The following is a 14,177-nucleotide window of genomic DNA, read 5'->3' as shown; positions in this document are numbered from 1 at the left end:
TGTTTCCAGGCTATTTTCATATATATATTTAGGCACAATTTCAAATAAGCTCCTTCACGTCTCTTTACTCCCTTCCCTTCCCACCCCCAGGGTGGCTCTGCCTGTTCCTCCTGCGGATTAACTGGGATTTGAACGGAATGACAAAACCATTCCAAGGGATAAATGGAGCAGATTTTCACCTGTTGGAAGGTGGAGAGCGTGCTTCCCCTTCCTCAGGCTGCTTGTGTGACCCGTGGAGCTCATCAAGGATCGGGGTGTTCCCTAAAATGTTTCTCCTCAAGTAGATTTGGAGCGTTTGGGAAGGTCCAAGGTTGTGATAAATAAATAATATTTAAATATGTGATGTGGAACTAAAGCAGAATGGCTGAGGTGGGACAGAAAGCAGCGGGAATTTGGGATTTCTCTCGGTGCTGGAGCTCAGATTTCCCGAATCTTTGTGTTGAGGGGTAAAATGTGCAGGTTGGGTTTTACTCCAAGCCTCTCTTTAATAAATTATATATATGTGTATGCGTATATTTAAATAAAAACATTTTATAGTATTATATATTATCATATATAGTATTATATAATAAATTATATCTATTTATCTTATAAATCAAATATATATTTAATATATAATATATTTATATACAATATATACTAAATATACTAAATATACTATATATAATATGTAGTGTGTATATATATAGTATATATACTATATATACTATATATAGTATAGTATCTATTATTTTATATATAATTATATATATTAATATATATCTCTATATATATTTATATTTATTTATATTTATATTTATATATAATTATATAAATGTATAAATATATTTATATATTTATATATAAATATAAATCTATAATTAATATATTTAGCCACAAATATAAATGTATATAATTTTCATATATAAACTTTAAATATATATATTTATATAATCCATTTACTAAATATATAAATATATATAATTTACACATATAAAATAGAAATATATATATTTAAAGATATGTAGTACATTTACTAGATATATAAATATATATAATTTACACATATAAAATATAAATATATATATTTATAAATATGAAGTACATTTACTAAATATATAAAGATATAGAATTTACACATATGAAATATATATATATTTATAAATATATAATACATTTAATATATGTAAATATATATAATTTGCATACATGAAATATAAATATATATATAAATATATAATCCATTTAATATATATATATAAATATATAATTTTCATATGTAAAACATAAATATATATATATTTATAAATATACAATGCATTTAATATATGAATCCATTCCCTTGGGTATTTAATAAATGATGATGAGAAGACACCCCTCAGTTTATTTGTGCTTTAGGAATCATCACCACCTCAACTCCACGATACCAAAAAATCCATGAAAATTTGGATTTGTCTGAATGGAAATTCAGTTTATTTCTCAGACAGGAGGAGGTATTTTGCTGCAGAAAGCTGGTGTGGTTATTTTTAGCCCCGGGTACTGCTGAGGTGGAACAGAATATTTTTAGAGCTGTAGAAAATGCAGCCACTCGAGCTGGGCTCTTCTTTCTCACTTGGGTGCTGGAGGGGCTTTCCAAAATAAAGAGCAGAATTAGTAGAAAATGGCTTTTCTGGATCATTTTTAATTATTAAATAGGTGATCTGTTAATTTTGTGGAGATATATATTTTTATATATATATATATATACACATTGTGTGTATTTTTATATTTTTATTATTTTTTTTATATTTATATCTATATATTTATAGTTATATTTAGTTATATATTTCTATTTATTTCTATTCATTTCTATAGTTATATTTATATTTTATTTATATTTATCATATTTGCATTTTATTTATATTTATGTTACAAATATGTATATATTTATAAATATAAATTTTATAATGTAATTTATAATATAATGTGGAAATTGTGTAAATTAATAATTAATAATCTAATGAATTAAATAAATAAATAATGTAGCAAATGTGGAATCAGATTTTTATTGTTAATTTTTAATTGATAATTGTCTAAGAATTGTAAATTTTTCATTGTTGTTTAAAAATTGTTAGTTTTTCATTGTTAATTGTTTAAAAATTGTTAAGTTTTCATTGTTAATTGTTTAAAAATTGTTAATTTTTCGTTGTTAATTGTCTACCTCGCGTTTCCTGCGGTTGGCGCTGGCGGGGAGGAAACGGATTTGAAACGCGTTTCAAAATTAAAAGTTATTTATAAGATTTTATCTTTTCTCAAAGATTCCCAACAGCAGCTTCGTGTTCCTCATTCCCGCTCACCCCCAGCAGCAAAAAAAAACCGGGATAAACGGGAGGATTTTGGAGCGGGAATGATAAAAAAGTGGAGTTTTTATTGTGATTTTTGTTTTTATCGTTATTGCTGTAATTTTTACACTCCATGGGTTCCAACCCAGCACCCAAAATTCCCGTTCTCAGCCCAAAATCCTCGCTCAGCCCTGGGAGGAGTCAAAAAGTGCATTTGTAATAAACCAAAAAATGGGGAAATTTACCCGGGATGTTGTTTGGGAACGTGGGAAATGATGAAGAATAATGAGATTGAAATGGAATTTATAAGCAGGTTGTCAATCATTATTTATTTATATATAATTATATATGAAATTATAGAAATAATAGATATAATTATATCTATAATTGTAGATACAATTATAGATATAATTTATTTATTTATTATTTTAGATATACTTTATAATTATTAATATAATTAGTTATATATAGTTCTTAATAATTATTCTTAAAAACATTATTTTTATTTTTATTATATTATATATTATTATTTTATATATATTATATATTATATATATAATTAAATCTTATATATATTATATAATAGATAATTATATATATAATACATTTTATATATATAAATAATTATATAATATATATTGTATATATAATAATAGATCTTATATAATTAAATTAATTATTGTTATAATATGTATATTATATGCATATATATAATGTTTATTATATATAATATAATATATAGCAATATATATGATATATTATATATTATATATGATATATATAATATATATTATATATTATGTAATATATATAATGTAATATATATATTATATAATATATTATGTAATATATATAATATATATTATATATAATATAGTAATAAATAAAATATAAAATAATATATAATATCTATTATAATATAATAGGTAATATAAATATATAAATATATATAATATGATAATATATAATATATATAAATATATAATAAATTATTGATAATTATTTGAAATTAAAAAGTAAATGTATATTATATCATACATAACATATATTATATATAATATATATTACTCTATTTTTATTATTCTATTTTTATAGAATATAAAATAATAGATTTAATATATTTTTAACAATGATTAAAACCCCAGATTGAATTCTCTCCCTGTGTTTTTTGTTGCTGTGTTTCAGCCTCGGATAACAGCCAGAGATTTCGGGAAACCTGCTTCGCCTTCGCGCTGACGCCGCAGCAAGTGCAGCAGATCAGCAGCTCCATGTGAGTGAAATCCCAATTATTCACCCCAAAATCTGCTCCTGTCCCCGTCCTCACCTGGGGAATTCATCCAGAGGATGGGACCCCGGCTCTGAGGTTTTTGGGGGGTTTATTTGGGGTGAAATCCGGGGTTTTTTGTGTCACTCGGCGCCGTTTTTTTGTGAATTTATTGGGAAGTTGGGATTTTGTGGTGAGCCATTGGGGGGTTTTTTTATGGTGTGAAATAAATTGAGCAAAGGTTGAAAAACCTACAAAAAAAACTCCAAGGAAAACACCCCAAAAAGACATAAAAATCCCAAAGAATAAAACCTTAAAAAAACTGACAAAAAAGCCAAAAACTAAAGAAAAAACTTCAAAAAACATAAACTAAAAAAGTAAAAAGTAAAAGTAAAAAAAATCCTAAAAAACCTAATCAAAAATGCATAAAAAAAGCAGAAAAAACCAAAGAAAAATCCCTAAAGATAAAACCCCAAAAAACCTTAAAACAACCAAAAAAAAAACCCCAAGAAAATCAAAATAACAAAACAAAGAAAAAAAGCCAAAAAAACCCCCAAAATCCCCAGAAACCAAACAAAAAACCACCAAAACAAAAAGCAAAGTCTGGTGTACGTTATCTATTCCCAAAAGTCCAAATTTTACTCCTTTTTTTGTGTGAAAAATAAGTTTTCCATAAATTGAAATTCCATAAATTGAACTTCCAGCAAACTTTTGAAGAATCTGTATCACAATATTAATTAAATATTACTGTTAAATAATGTTAAATATTCAAATTATTATAGTAAAGATGAAAAAAAAATATTAAATTTATTTATGAAATAAACATTAAAGAATCTTGTAATAATCAGGATATTTAAATTAATTTTCTTTTTTTTTTCCAGGGATATTTCTGGGACCAAATGTGACTTCACAGTACAGGTCCAGCTAAGGTGAGGATTTTATTGCCTGCTGGATTTTGGGATTTATCAGCCAGATCCTGCCCAGCAGGATGGGAATTCCTGGATGGAAAAGAGCCTCATCCTGCTGGATTTTCTTATCAGTGAATCCTCCTTCCTGTAATTCCACCTTGGTCATTCCATGTTCCTGGAGTTGGGAAATCCATGGGCAGGGAGGGTTGGTTTTCCTAGTAGGGATTCCTTGGGCATTCCAAGATTGGAATCACCAAATCTGGTTAATTTGTTGGGGTTTTTAATCATAAATGTGGGTTTTTTAATCATAAATTGATTAAATTCTGAGTTTTAGCCAGTGTGGGTCAAGGAAGAGGAGGGAAAATGTGGATTTTGATTATCCAGCCCCAGCTGGAACATGGACAGGGATGGGAGATTTCATTGCCTGGTGGATTTTGGGATTTATCAGCCAGATCCTGCCCAGCAGGATGGGAATTCCTGGATTTTCTTGTCAATGAATCCTCCTTCCTGTAACTCCACCTTGGTCATTCCATGTTCCTGGAGTTGGGAAATCCTTGGGCAGGGAGGGTTGGTTTTCCTAGCAGGGATTCCTTGGGCATTCCAGGATTCCTCAGGCACTTTGGGAATCACCAAATCTGGTTAATTCGTGTGGTTTTAATCATAAATTGTGAGTTTTTCATCATAAATAGATTAAATTCTGGGTTTTAGCCATTGTGGATCAAGGAAGAGGAGGGAAAATGTGGATTTTGATTATCCAGCCCCTGCTGGATCATGGACAGGGATGATCCTGGAAGGAATCCAGGGGAGCTGAGAGCTTTTCCCACTCCTTGGAACGCTCTTTATCCACGGGCTGGGCTGGAAGTGGGAAGGGTTTGTCCTGCAGCAAATAAAAAACCTCCCCTTTGAACTTGAAATAAATAAATCCCACATCAGAGTCCTGAGGATTCCCGAATCCGCAGCTGGGACGGCGGAAAACGAGAGAAGAAATTGGGATTGGGATGAGTCAGGCTGAGGAATTCCGGGAATCTGAGGAGGAACCTCCATCCTGCTTGAGCCACTGTGATTTTGGGGGAATTTTCCTGTTTTAGTGACATCATCAGAGCGTTGTGTTGAGCAGGATCAGTCACCGTGGAAATGGGAAAAAACAGTGGGAAAAACCCCAATTCCTTCTGGGAATTAAAGAGATTGAAACAGCTGGAAGAGTGAAAGTTGATGGCAGCTCTTTGTTTTTAGGTTTTGTTTATCAGAAACCAGTTGTCCACAAGAAGATCACTTCCCACCCAATCTGTGCGTGAAAGTCAACGGGAAACCGTGCAGCCTCCCGGTAAATCTTTCTTAATAAGATTTAATTAACTTTATTTTTTATTTTTTTTTTATACTTTTAATTAGCTCATCTTTTCATAACACCTTTTGGGATGCTTTATTAGGAGTTTTCTGCCCGAAAAAAACCCATCTCCATCTTTGTTTTTATCTTCTGGAATGAAAAGATCAAGTGGTTTGTTTTAGCCAGTAGATGCAGAAGTTAACATGGAAGTTAAAGTTAAATATATAAATTATTATAAAGTTAAATATGTGAAATTTTCAAGTTCACATTCTATTCTATTCTATTCTGTTATTCTATTCTATTATTCTATTCTATTATTCTATTCTATTCTATTCTATTCTATTCTATTCTATTCTATTCTATTCTATTTTTATTCTATTCTATTAATTTCTATTAATTTCTATTCATTTCTATTCTATTTTTATTCTATTTCTATTTCTATTCTATTTTTATTCTATTCTATTTTTATTCTATTCTATTTTTATTCTATTCTATTCTATTCTATTCTATTCTATTCTATTCTATTCTATTCTATTCTATTCTATTCTATTCTATTCTATTCTATTCTATGCTATTCTATTCTATTCTATTCTATTCTATTCTATTCTATTCTATTCTATTCTATTCTATTCTATTCTATTCTATTCTATTCTATTCTATTCTATTCTATTCTATTTCACATATTTAGTGATGCCAGCACAAAAAAAGGATGGAATTTTAGACACTCTGGTCTGAAGTTTGGGGTTTTTTGTTCAGTTTTGCTGAGACAGGAGAAAAGTTCCTTGGAATATTCCGTGGGCAGGGTTGGGATTTTGGATTTCCACGGGGAGAAAGAGCTGATGAAACACCTGAGATTTTATCATATATTTTGAATTAATCACAGAATTTAACACAGAGCTTCCTCTAGAAGAGAAGGGCCAGGAGGCAAAACCACCTTTGAATTCCTTTTGTCTGAGATCCAAAATCTTTTGTTTCTTCCAGGGCTACCTGCCACCAACCAAAAACGGCGTGGAACCAAAGCGCCCCAGCCGACCCATCAACATTACCTCACTGGTCCGGCTGTCCACCACGGTGCCCAACACCATCGTGGTGTCCTGGACCGCAGAGATCGGCAGGGTGAGTCCCTCCAGCCTCTCCTGGGAGCTCATTCCAGCTGGGAATCCCCAGGGATGGGCACCGAGCGCCGGGGTCCGGCCGGAGCTGCGCCGAGCTCCTGCGGATCCCAGCCGGGATCATCGCCAGGGGGAGAGATCCAGGCAGCTTCTCCCAGGGAGGATGGAGCAGGGAAACCTGATGGATGGTTCAGCAAAAGATTGGGGAAATATGGAAATAATATATATATAATATGTAATATAAATAGATACATGTTTGATTATAATATATAAAAATACAATAATATTCTTCTTCTTTCTACTCTATTCTACTCTATTCTATTATTCTATTCTGTTATAGTCTATTTCTATTTCTATTCTATTCTTCTATTCTATCATTCTATTCTATTTCTATTTCTATTCTATTATTCTATTCTAGTCTATTCTATTCTATTCTTCTATTCTATTTCTATTTCTATTTCTATTTCTATTTCTATTTCTATTTCTATTTCTATTTCTATTTCTATTTCTATTTCTATTTCTATTTCTATTTCTATTCTTCTATTTCTATTCTTCTATTCTATTTCTATTCTTCTATTCTATTCTATTCTATTCTATTCTATTCTATTCTATTCTATTCTATTCTATTCTATTCTATTCTATTCTATTCTATTCTATTCTATTCTATTCTATTCTATTCTATTCCATTCTATTCCATTCCATTTCTATTCCATTTCTATTTCTATTTCTATTCTATTTCTATTCTTCTTCTATTCTTCTTCTATTATATTCTTCTATATTATTATTTATATATTTATATTTATATATCAATATAATGTCAATTCCCAACTTCAGGGATTTCCAAAGCTTAGCTTTGGCTTTGGACCCTCGGGAGCTCTGGACACAAAACTGCCCAGCCCAACCCATTCCTTTGACTTCTTATAAAACCTCTCCTTATCCCCCACGTTTAAACCTCACCTTTTTAGGTGAAAAACTCGCTGTCAAAACTGGGATAAATCAGAATTCCAGGAATTCCTGAGCCACTTCCAGCGCTGGCTGCAAAGCTGCTGGATGGGCACTGCTGCCACTGCCCTCATCCTGTTTTTACAAGTGCCCAGAATTGTCCTGAGGGGAAACTTTGGCCAGGAATTTGTCAGCGTGGAAAAAACGCTTACGCTCTGGTCAGGCACAATGGAAAACATCGGGATTTCAGGATTTGTGATAGGCAGATGGAAAACATCGGGATTTCAGGATGGATTTGTGATAGGCAGATGGAAAACATCAGGATTTTGGGATGGATTTGTCATAGGCAGATAGAAAACACTGGGATTTCGGGATGGATTTCTGATAGGCGGACAGAAAACATTGGGATTTCAGGATTTTGGGATGGATTTGTGGTAGGCAGATAGAAAACATTGGGATTTCGGGATGGATTTGTCATGGAGTGGGAAACAATCAGTGGGTGATGGGATAAAGTCTGGCTGAGCCATTTTGGTAAAAAAGAAATTAAATCAAATCCTTTTTTAACCTAATGAGAGCTGCAGGTGTCAGAAGGAAGTTTAAAACCAGGGCTGAAGTGGATCCAGCGGATCCTGAGGGATTCAGGATTCGGGATTTGGGGACAAGAAGCATCCCAGGTTTGAGTCAGTCCCTTGGGAAGCCATTCTAAAGAGAATTTTGGGTGATTTCTGGCAGAAATAATCGGCCAAAGTTGAGTAGGAGAGGCTTGGAGCACCCTGGGGCTGTGGGAGGTGTCCATGGCAGGGCAGGAATGGGATGAACTTCGGGATCTTTTCAACCCAAAACATCCTGGAATTCCATAAAAAACAATCCTTCCTCATTTCTATTCTTTAGGACAAAATCCTTCCTCATTTTTATTCTTTAGAACAAATTCCTTCCTCATTTTTATTCTTTAGGACAAAATCCTTCCTTAATTTTATTCTTTAGGACAAAATCCTTCCTCATTTTCATTCTTTAGGACACAATCCTTCCTAATTTTATTGATGTTTTAGGACACAATTCTTCCCTATTTTATTCTTTAGGACAAAATCCTTCCTAAACTGATTTTTTAGGACACAATCCTTCCTCATTTTATTGATTCTTTAGGACACAATTCTTCCCAATTTTATTTTTTAGGGCACAATCCTTCCTAATTTTAATCTTTAGGACAATCCTTCCTAATTTTTTTAATTTTTTAGGGCACAATCCTTTCTAAACTGATTCTTAATGACAAAATCCTTCCTAATTTGATTTTTTAAGGACACAATCCTTCCCAATTTTATTCTTTGGGACACAATCCTTCCTAAATTGATTCTTCAGGACACAATCCATCCTAATTTTTTTTTTTTTTTTTTTTTTTAGAACAAAATCCTTCCTAAACTGATTCAAACCCATTCAGGGTTTCTCTGATCTTCTTGATGTTTTATCTGAGGTTTTTTTTTTTGGTGTTTTCTCTGATCTTTTTGGTGTTTTCTGACATTTTTTGGTGTTTTCTCTGATTTTTGGTGTTGTTTCCCAGAACTATCCATGGCAGTGTACCTGGTGAAGCAGCTCTCCATCCTGTCCTGCAATCCCATAACTGTTCTGTGCTGCAGACAGGGTTTCCCTGATATTTTTGATGTTTTCCCTGCTGTTTTTGGTGGTTTTTCTGACATTTTTGGGTGTTTTTGGTGTTGTTTTCCAGAACTATTCCATGGCAGTGTACCTGGTGAAGCAGCTCTCCTCCACGGTGCTCCTGCAGCGGTTGCGGGCCAAGGGAATCCGGAACCCAGATCACTCCAGAGCTCTCAGTAAGTGCCTGCTGGGCTTTCCAGAAAGGGAAAAAATCCCTTTTGGGGAAGGGAAATGAAGAATCAGGACTGTGCTAACCAAGCTTTACACTTCCCACAGCCCTCAGGGAATCCCATAGGGGAGTTCTTTGTGTTCAGCTCCAATTCAAGGGCTCGGAGAGCTTTGTTTGCTCCAGGAACTCTGGATCTGGGAGGGAAAAATTCAAGGGAATTCCTCCCAGCTCAGCCATCCTGGCATTGTTTGGATGGCTCAGCTGTGGCTCTGCAGCCAGGTGGGAATTCAGCACTGGAATCTCCCCCTGGATCCGGGCAGGAGCAGCTCCAGGAGCCTTTTCTGCCCCTGGCACAGAGCTCTGAGCTCCTCTGATGATTTGGTTGAAGTTTGTGGCATAAAAACTCCACCAAAACCAGCTGTGGGTTTTGAATTTGGGGAGAGGGGGAAAATCCCAGCACCTGATCCATTAAAGAAATGAGTCCAGCATCCAGAGATTCTCTGGAATCTCCCCCTGGATCTGGGCAGGAGCAGCTCCAGGAGCCTTTTCTGTCCCAGGCACAGAGCTCTGAGCTCCTCTGATGAGTTGGTTGAAGTTTGTGGCATAAAAACTCCACCAAAACCAGCTGTGGGTTTGGATTTTGGGGAGAGGGGGAAAATCCCAGCACCTGATCCATTAAAGAGATGAGTCCAGCAGTAAAAACCAGTGCAGGAAGGTCCCTGTGCAGCCCAGGTGGGAATTGGGCACTGGAATCTCCCCCTGGATCTGGGCAGGAGCAGCTCCAGGAGCCTTTTCTGTCCCTGGCACAGAGCTCTGAGCTCCTCTGGGGATTTGTTTCCTCTGACAAGTTGGTGACATAAAAATTTGTGGCATAAAAACTCCACCAAAACCAGCTGTGGGTTTGGATTTTGGGGAGAGGGAGAAGATCCCAGCACCTGATCCATTAAAGAAATGAGTCCAGCATCCAGAGATTCTCTGGAATCTCCCCCTGGATCTGGGTAGGAGCAGCTCCAGGAGCCTTTTCTGTCCCAGGCACAGAGCTCTGAGCTCCTCTGATGATTTGGTTGAAGTTTGTGGCATAAAAACTCCAGCAAAACCAGCTGTGGGTTTGGAATCTGGGGAGAGCAGGAAAATCCCAGGACCTGATCCATGGAAGATGACACCTGATCCCAGCCAGGTGGGAATTGGGCACTGGAATCTCCCCCTGGATCCGGGCAGGAGCAGCTCCAGGAGCCTTTTCTGACCCTGGCACAGAGCTCTAAGCTCCTCTGATGAGTTGGTTGAAGTTTGTGGCATAAAAACTCCACCAAAACCAGCTGTGGGTTTTGAATTTGGGGAGAGGGAGAAGATCCCAGCACCTGATCCATTAAAGAAATGAGTCCAGCATCCAGAGATTCTCTGGAATCTCCCCCTGGATCTGGGTAGGAGCAGCTCCAGGAGCCTTTTCTGCCCCTGGCACAGAGCTCTGAGCTCCTCTGGGGATTTGTTTCCTCTGATGAATTGGTGGAATCCGTTTGTGGAATAATAAAAACCCAGCTGTGGATTCACTTTTCACATCCTGAGCGCTGCTGAGGAACTGAGGAGCGCCCGATTTCTGCTCCCAGGGAGCCAAAAGTGGGGCACAACCCCCTAAAAATCCAATAAAAGTAGTTTGGAATCAAGGAGAATCCCAATAAAAGTAGTTTGGAATCAAGGAGAATCCCAGAAATGGAATAAATGTCGCGTGGATGGAGGAAAAAGCCCTCCCAGAGCCAGGGCAATCCTGGTTTTCCAGCAGCATTCCCACACTGAGGGTTTGGATTTTGGGGAGAGCAGGAAAATCCCAGCTTTGTTTTGATCCATTTTTTGATCCATTCATAAGAAATGAGTCCAGCAGTAAAAAAATCACTTTGTGTTGGTGCAGTTTTGATGATTTAAGTGCACAAAAATCTTCATTTTTGCTGCCCCTGCCAGGGTGAGGATGAAGGTGCAGGAATAAAAATTGCATGTAAAGGAATTAAAATAAACACATTTTTTAGGGGTCTCGAATTCAATGTTTACCAAACCATTTCTGACCGGATTTTATTTCTTTTCTCACCCAATTCACGTTGGAATTAACCTAAAATAAACTTTTTTCTTCTTTCAAATCCCAGTTAAAGAGAAACTAACTGCTGATCCAGACAGCGAAATCGCCACAACCAGCTTGAGAGTGTCTCTTCTTTGTCCAGTAAGTTCATTAATAATAATAATAATAATAATTAAATCAATTATTTATAATAAATATATTTGTATTTGTTTTTAGATTTTATTTATTTTTATTTTTTATATTGTTTTTATATTATTTTATAGTGTTTTATAGTATTTTTTATTTATGTTTATATTATTTTATATATATTTATATATTTTATATTATTTCAATATATTTTTATACTATTTTATATTAATTTATATTATTTATTATTTATTTTTTTAGTTTATTACCTATTTATTTATTAATTTAATTCAAATACATTAAAATAAAATCTATTTTTATATCAAATACATATTTAAATATATATTAATATGTTGTACACCATTATGTATTATTATATATTATATATTTTTATAGAAATGTGTTTATATGCTTTTTGATATTTATATATTTAAATATATTTTAGATATACATATATATAAATATAAATATATATAAATATATATAAATATAAATATATATATAAATATATATAAATTAATATGAATACATATATCTATAAAAAGAAATACATATATAAAAATAAATATAAATAAATATAAATACACATATAAAAATAAATATAAATACATATTTATATAAAAATAAATATAAATACATATATAAAAATAAATATAAATAAATATAAATACATATATATAAAAATAAATATAAATACATATATATATAAATAAATAAAAATAAATAGAAATACACATATATATATATGTATTATATATAAGGAAAAAGTGATTTTTGGGGTGATTTCAGCTCAGAGGGAACGGAACCTTCCTGCTGCTCACCCTGCAGGAGGTGCTGGCTCTGAGCAGAGCCTTTGTTGTGGCTTTGGGATAATTTTGGTGCCATCCTGTGGCCTCCTCCTGGCACTGCTCAGGCCACGGGGCTGCATCCCACTGGATTCCCAAAATCCCTGATTCCCAAAATTCCTGATTCCCAAAATCCCTGATTCCCAAAATCCCTGATTCCCAAAATTCCTGATTCCCAGAATCTCCTCTCCCACTGCTGCCATCACTCAGGGGCGCTCATAAAATCCAAATATTTACCCAAGCAGACACTTCAGGCTCCTCCCCCCAAACCATTCCCCAGGAATGATTCTTCCCTTGCCTTTTCCTGGGGTGAAATTCCTGGTTTTGGGATTTTTCCCACCCTCTGTGGCCAGTTCCCAACTTTGGCACCGTGGTTTTGTCAGGAGGTTTTGATTTTGGATTGAGATCCCGTTCCTTTTCCTGCCATGGCACTTGGATCAGAACGAAGAATAATTCCATTTTCAGTTCCAGTTTTGGCTCAGGAACCAATTCTTCAGCTTCCTCCATCAAACAGAACTCCAAAAAAAAGATATTTTTACTCACTTTTACACCACTCAAACCTACAGGAACCCAAAATCCAGATTATTTCCAGAGAAAACCCAACCTAACTCTTACCAGAAAACCCCTGGTGATGAATTTAACCCCAAAACCACAAAATCTGATTTTTTTTTTTAACTTTTCCAGCTGGGCAAGATGCGTCTGACCATCCCGTGCCGGGCGCTGACGTGCTCCCACCTGCAGTGCTTCGATGCCACGCTCTACATCCAGATGAACGAGAAGAAACCCACCTGGGTGTGCCCCGTGTGTGACAAGAAAGCTCCCTACGAGCACCTCATCATCGATGGGTGAGCTCCAGAACCTGCCCTGAGCGTGGCCACCCCTCACTTGGGATCCTCATGCTTTGCTTTCTTTTGTTTGGTTTTGTTTTGTTTTGTTTTGTTTTGTTTTGTTTTATTTTAATCTATTCTATTATTTTCTTCTATTCTATTCTATTATTCTATTCTACTATTCTATTCTGTTTTATTCTATTATTCTACTCTATTTTATTTTATTCTATTCTATTATTCTATTATTCTATTTTATTCTATTTTATTCTATTTTATTCTATTATTCTATTCTGTTATTCTATTCTATTCTATTATTCTATTCTGTTCTATTCTATTATTCTATTCTATTTAATTCTATTTAATTGTATTTAATTCTATTCCATTATATTCTATCTAATTCTATTATTCTATTCTATTCTATTTTTATTCTATTCTATTTTTCTATTCTATTAGTCTATTATATTTAATTGTATTTAATTCTATTCCATTATATTCTATTTCATTCTATTCTCTTCTATTATTCTATTCTATTTTATTCTATTATTCTATTCTATTCTATTTTATTCTATTACTCTATTCTATTCTATTCTTCTATTTAATTCGATTCCATTATATTTAATTCTATTCCATTATATTCTATTGAAT

The 14,177-nt window shown here is 33.8% G+C and overlaps 1 protein-coding gene across 2 annotated transcripts in view; it reads left to right on the top strand.

Moving 5' to 3' along the window:
* The window catches only part of PIAS1 (protein inhibitor of activated STAT 1), a 56,050-nt gene that overhangs the window by 36,758 nt on the left and 5,115 nt on the right, over positions 1-14,177 (top strand). For both annotated transcript variants that reach the window (XM_058846692.1, XM_058846691.1), the window contains exons 3-9: positions 3,486-3,570; positions 4,446-4,493; positions 5,706-5,796; positions 6,778-6,912; positions 9,571-9,676; positions 11,802-11,875; positions 13,390-13,550. In XM_058846692.1, the coding sequence (XP_058702675.1) occupies positions 3,486-3,570; positions 4,446-4,493; positions 5,706-5,796; positions 6,778-6,912; positions 9,571-9,676; positions 11,802-11,875; positions 13,390-13,550 (700 nt within the window). The remainder of the gene's footprint in view (positions 1-3,485; positions 3,571-4,445; positions 4,494-5,705; positions 5,797-6,777; positions 6,913-9,570; positions 9,677-11,801; positions 11,876-13,389; positions 13,551-14,177) is intronic.

This window comes from Poecile atricapillus, chromosome 11, assembly GCF_030490865.1.
Source record: "Poecile atricapillus isolate bPoeAtr1 chromosome 11, bPoeAtr1.hap1, whole genome shotgun sequence".
NCBI classification, from domain to species: Eukaryota; Metazoa; Chordata; class Aves; order Passeriformes; family Paridae; genus Poecile; species Poecile atricapillus.
The sequence above is the reverse complement of the archived record's forward strand: the minus strand, read 5'-3'. Positions and strand labels throughout refer to the sequence as shown.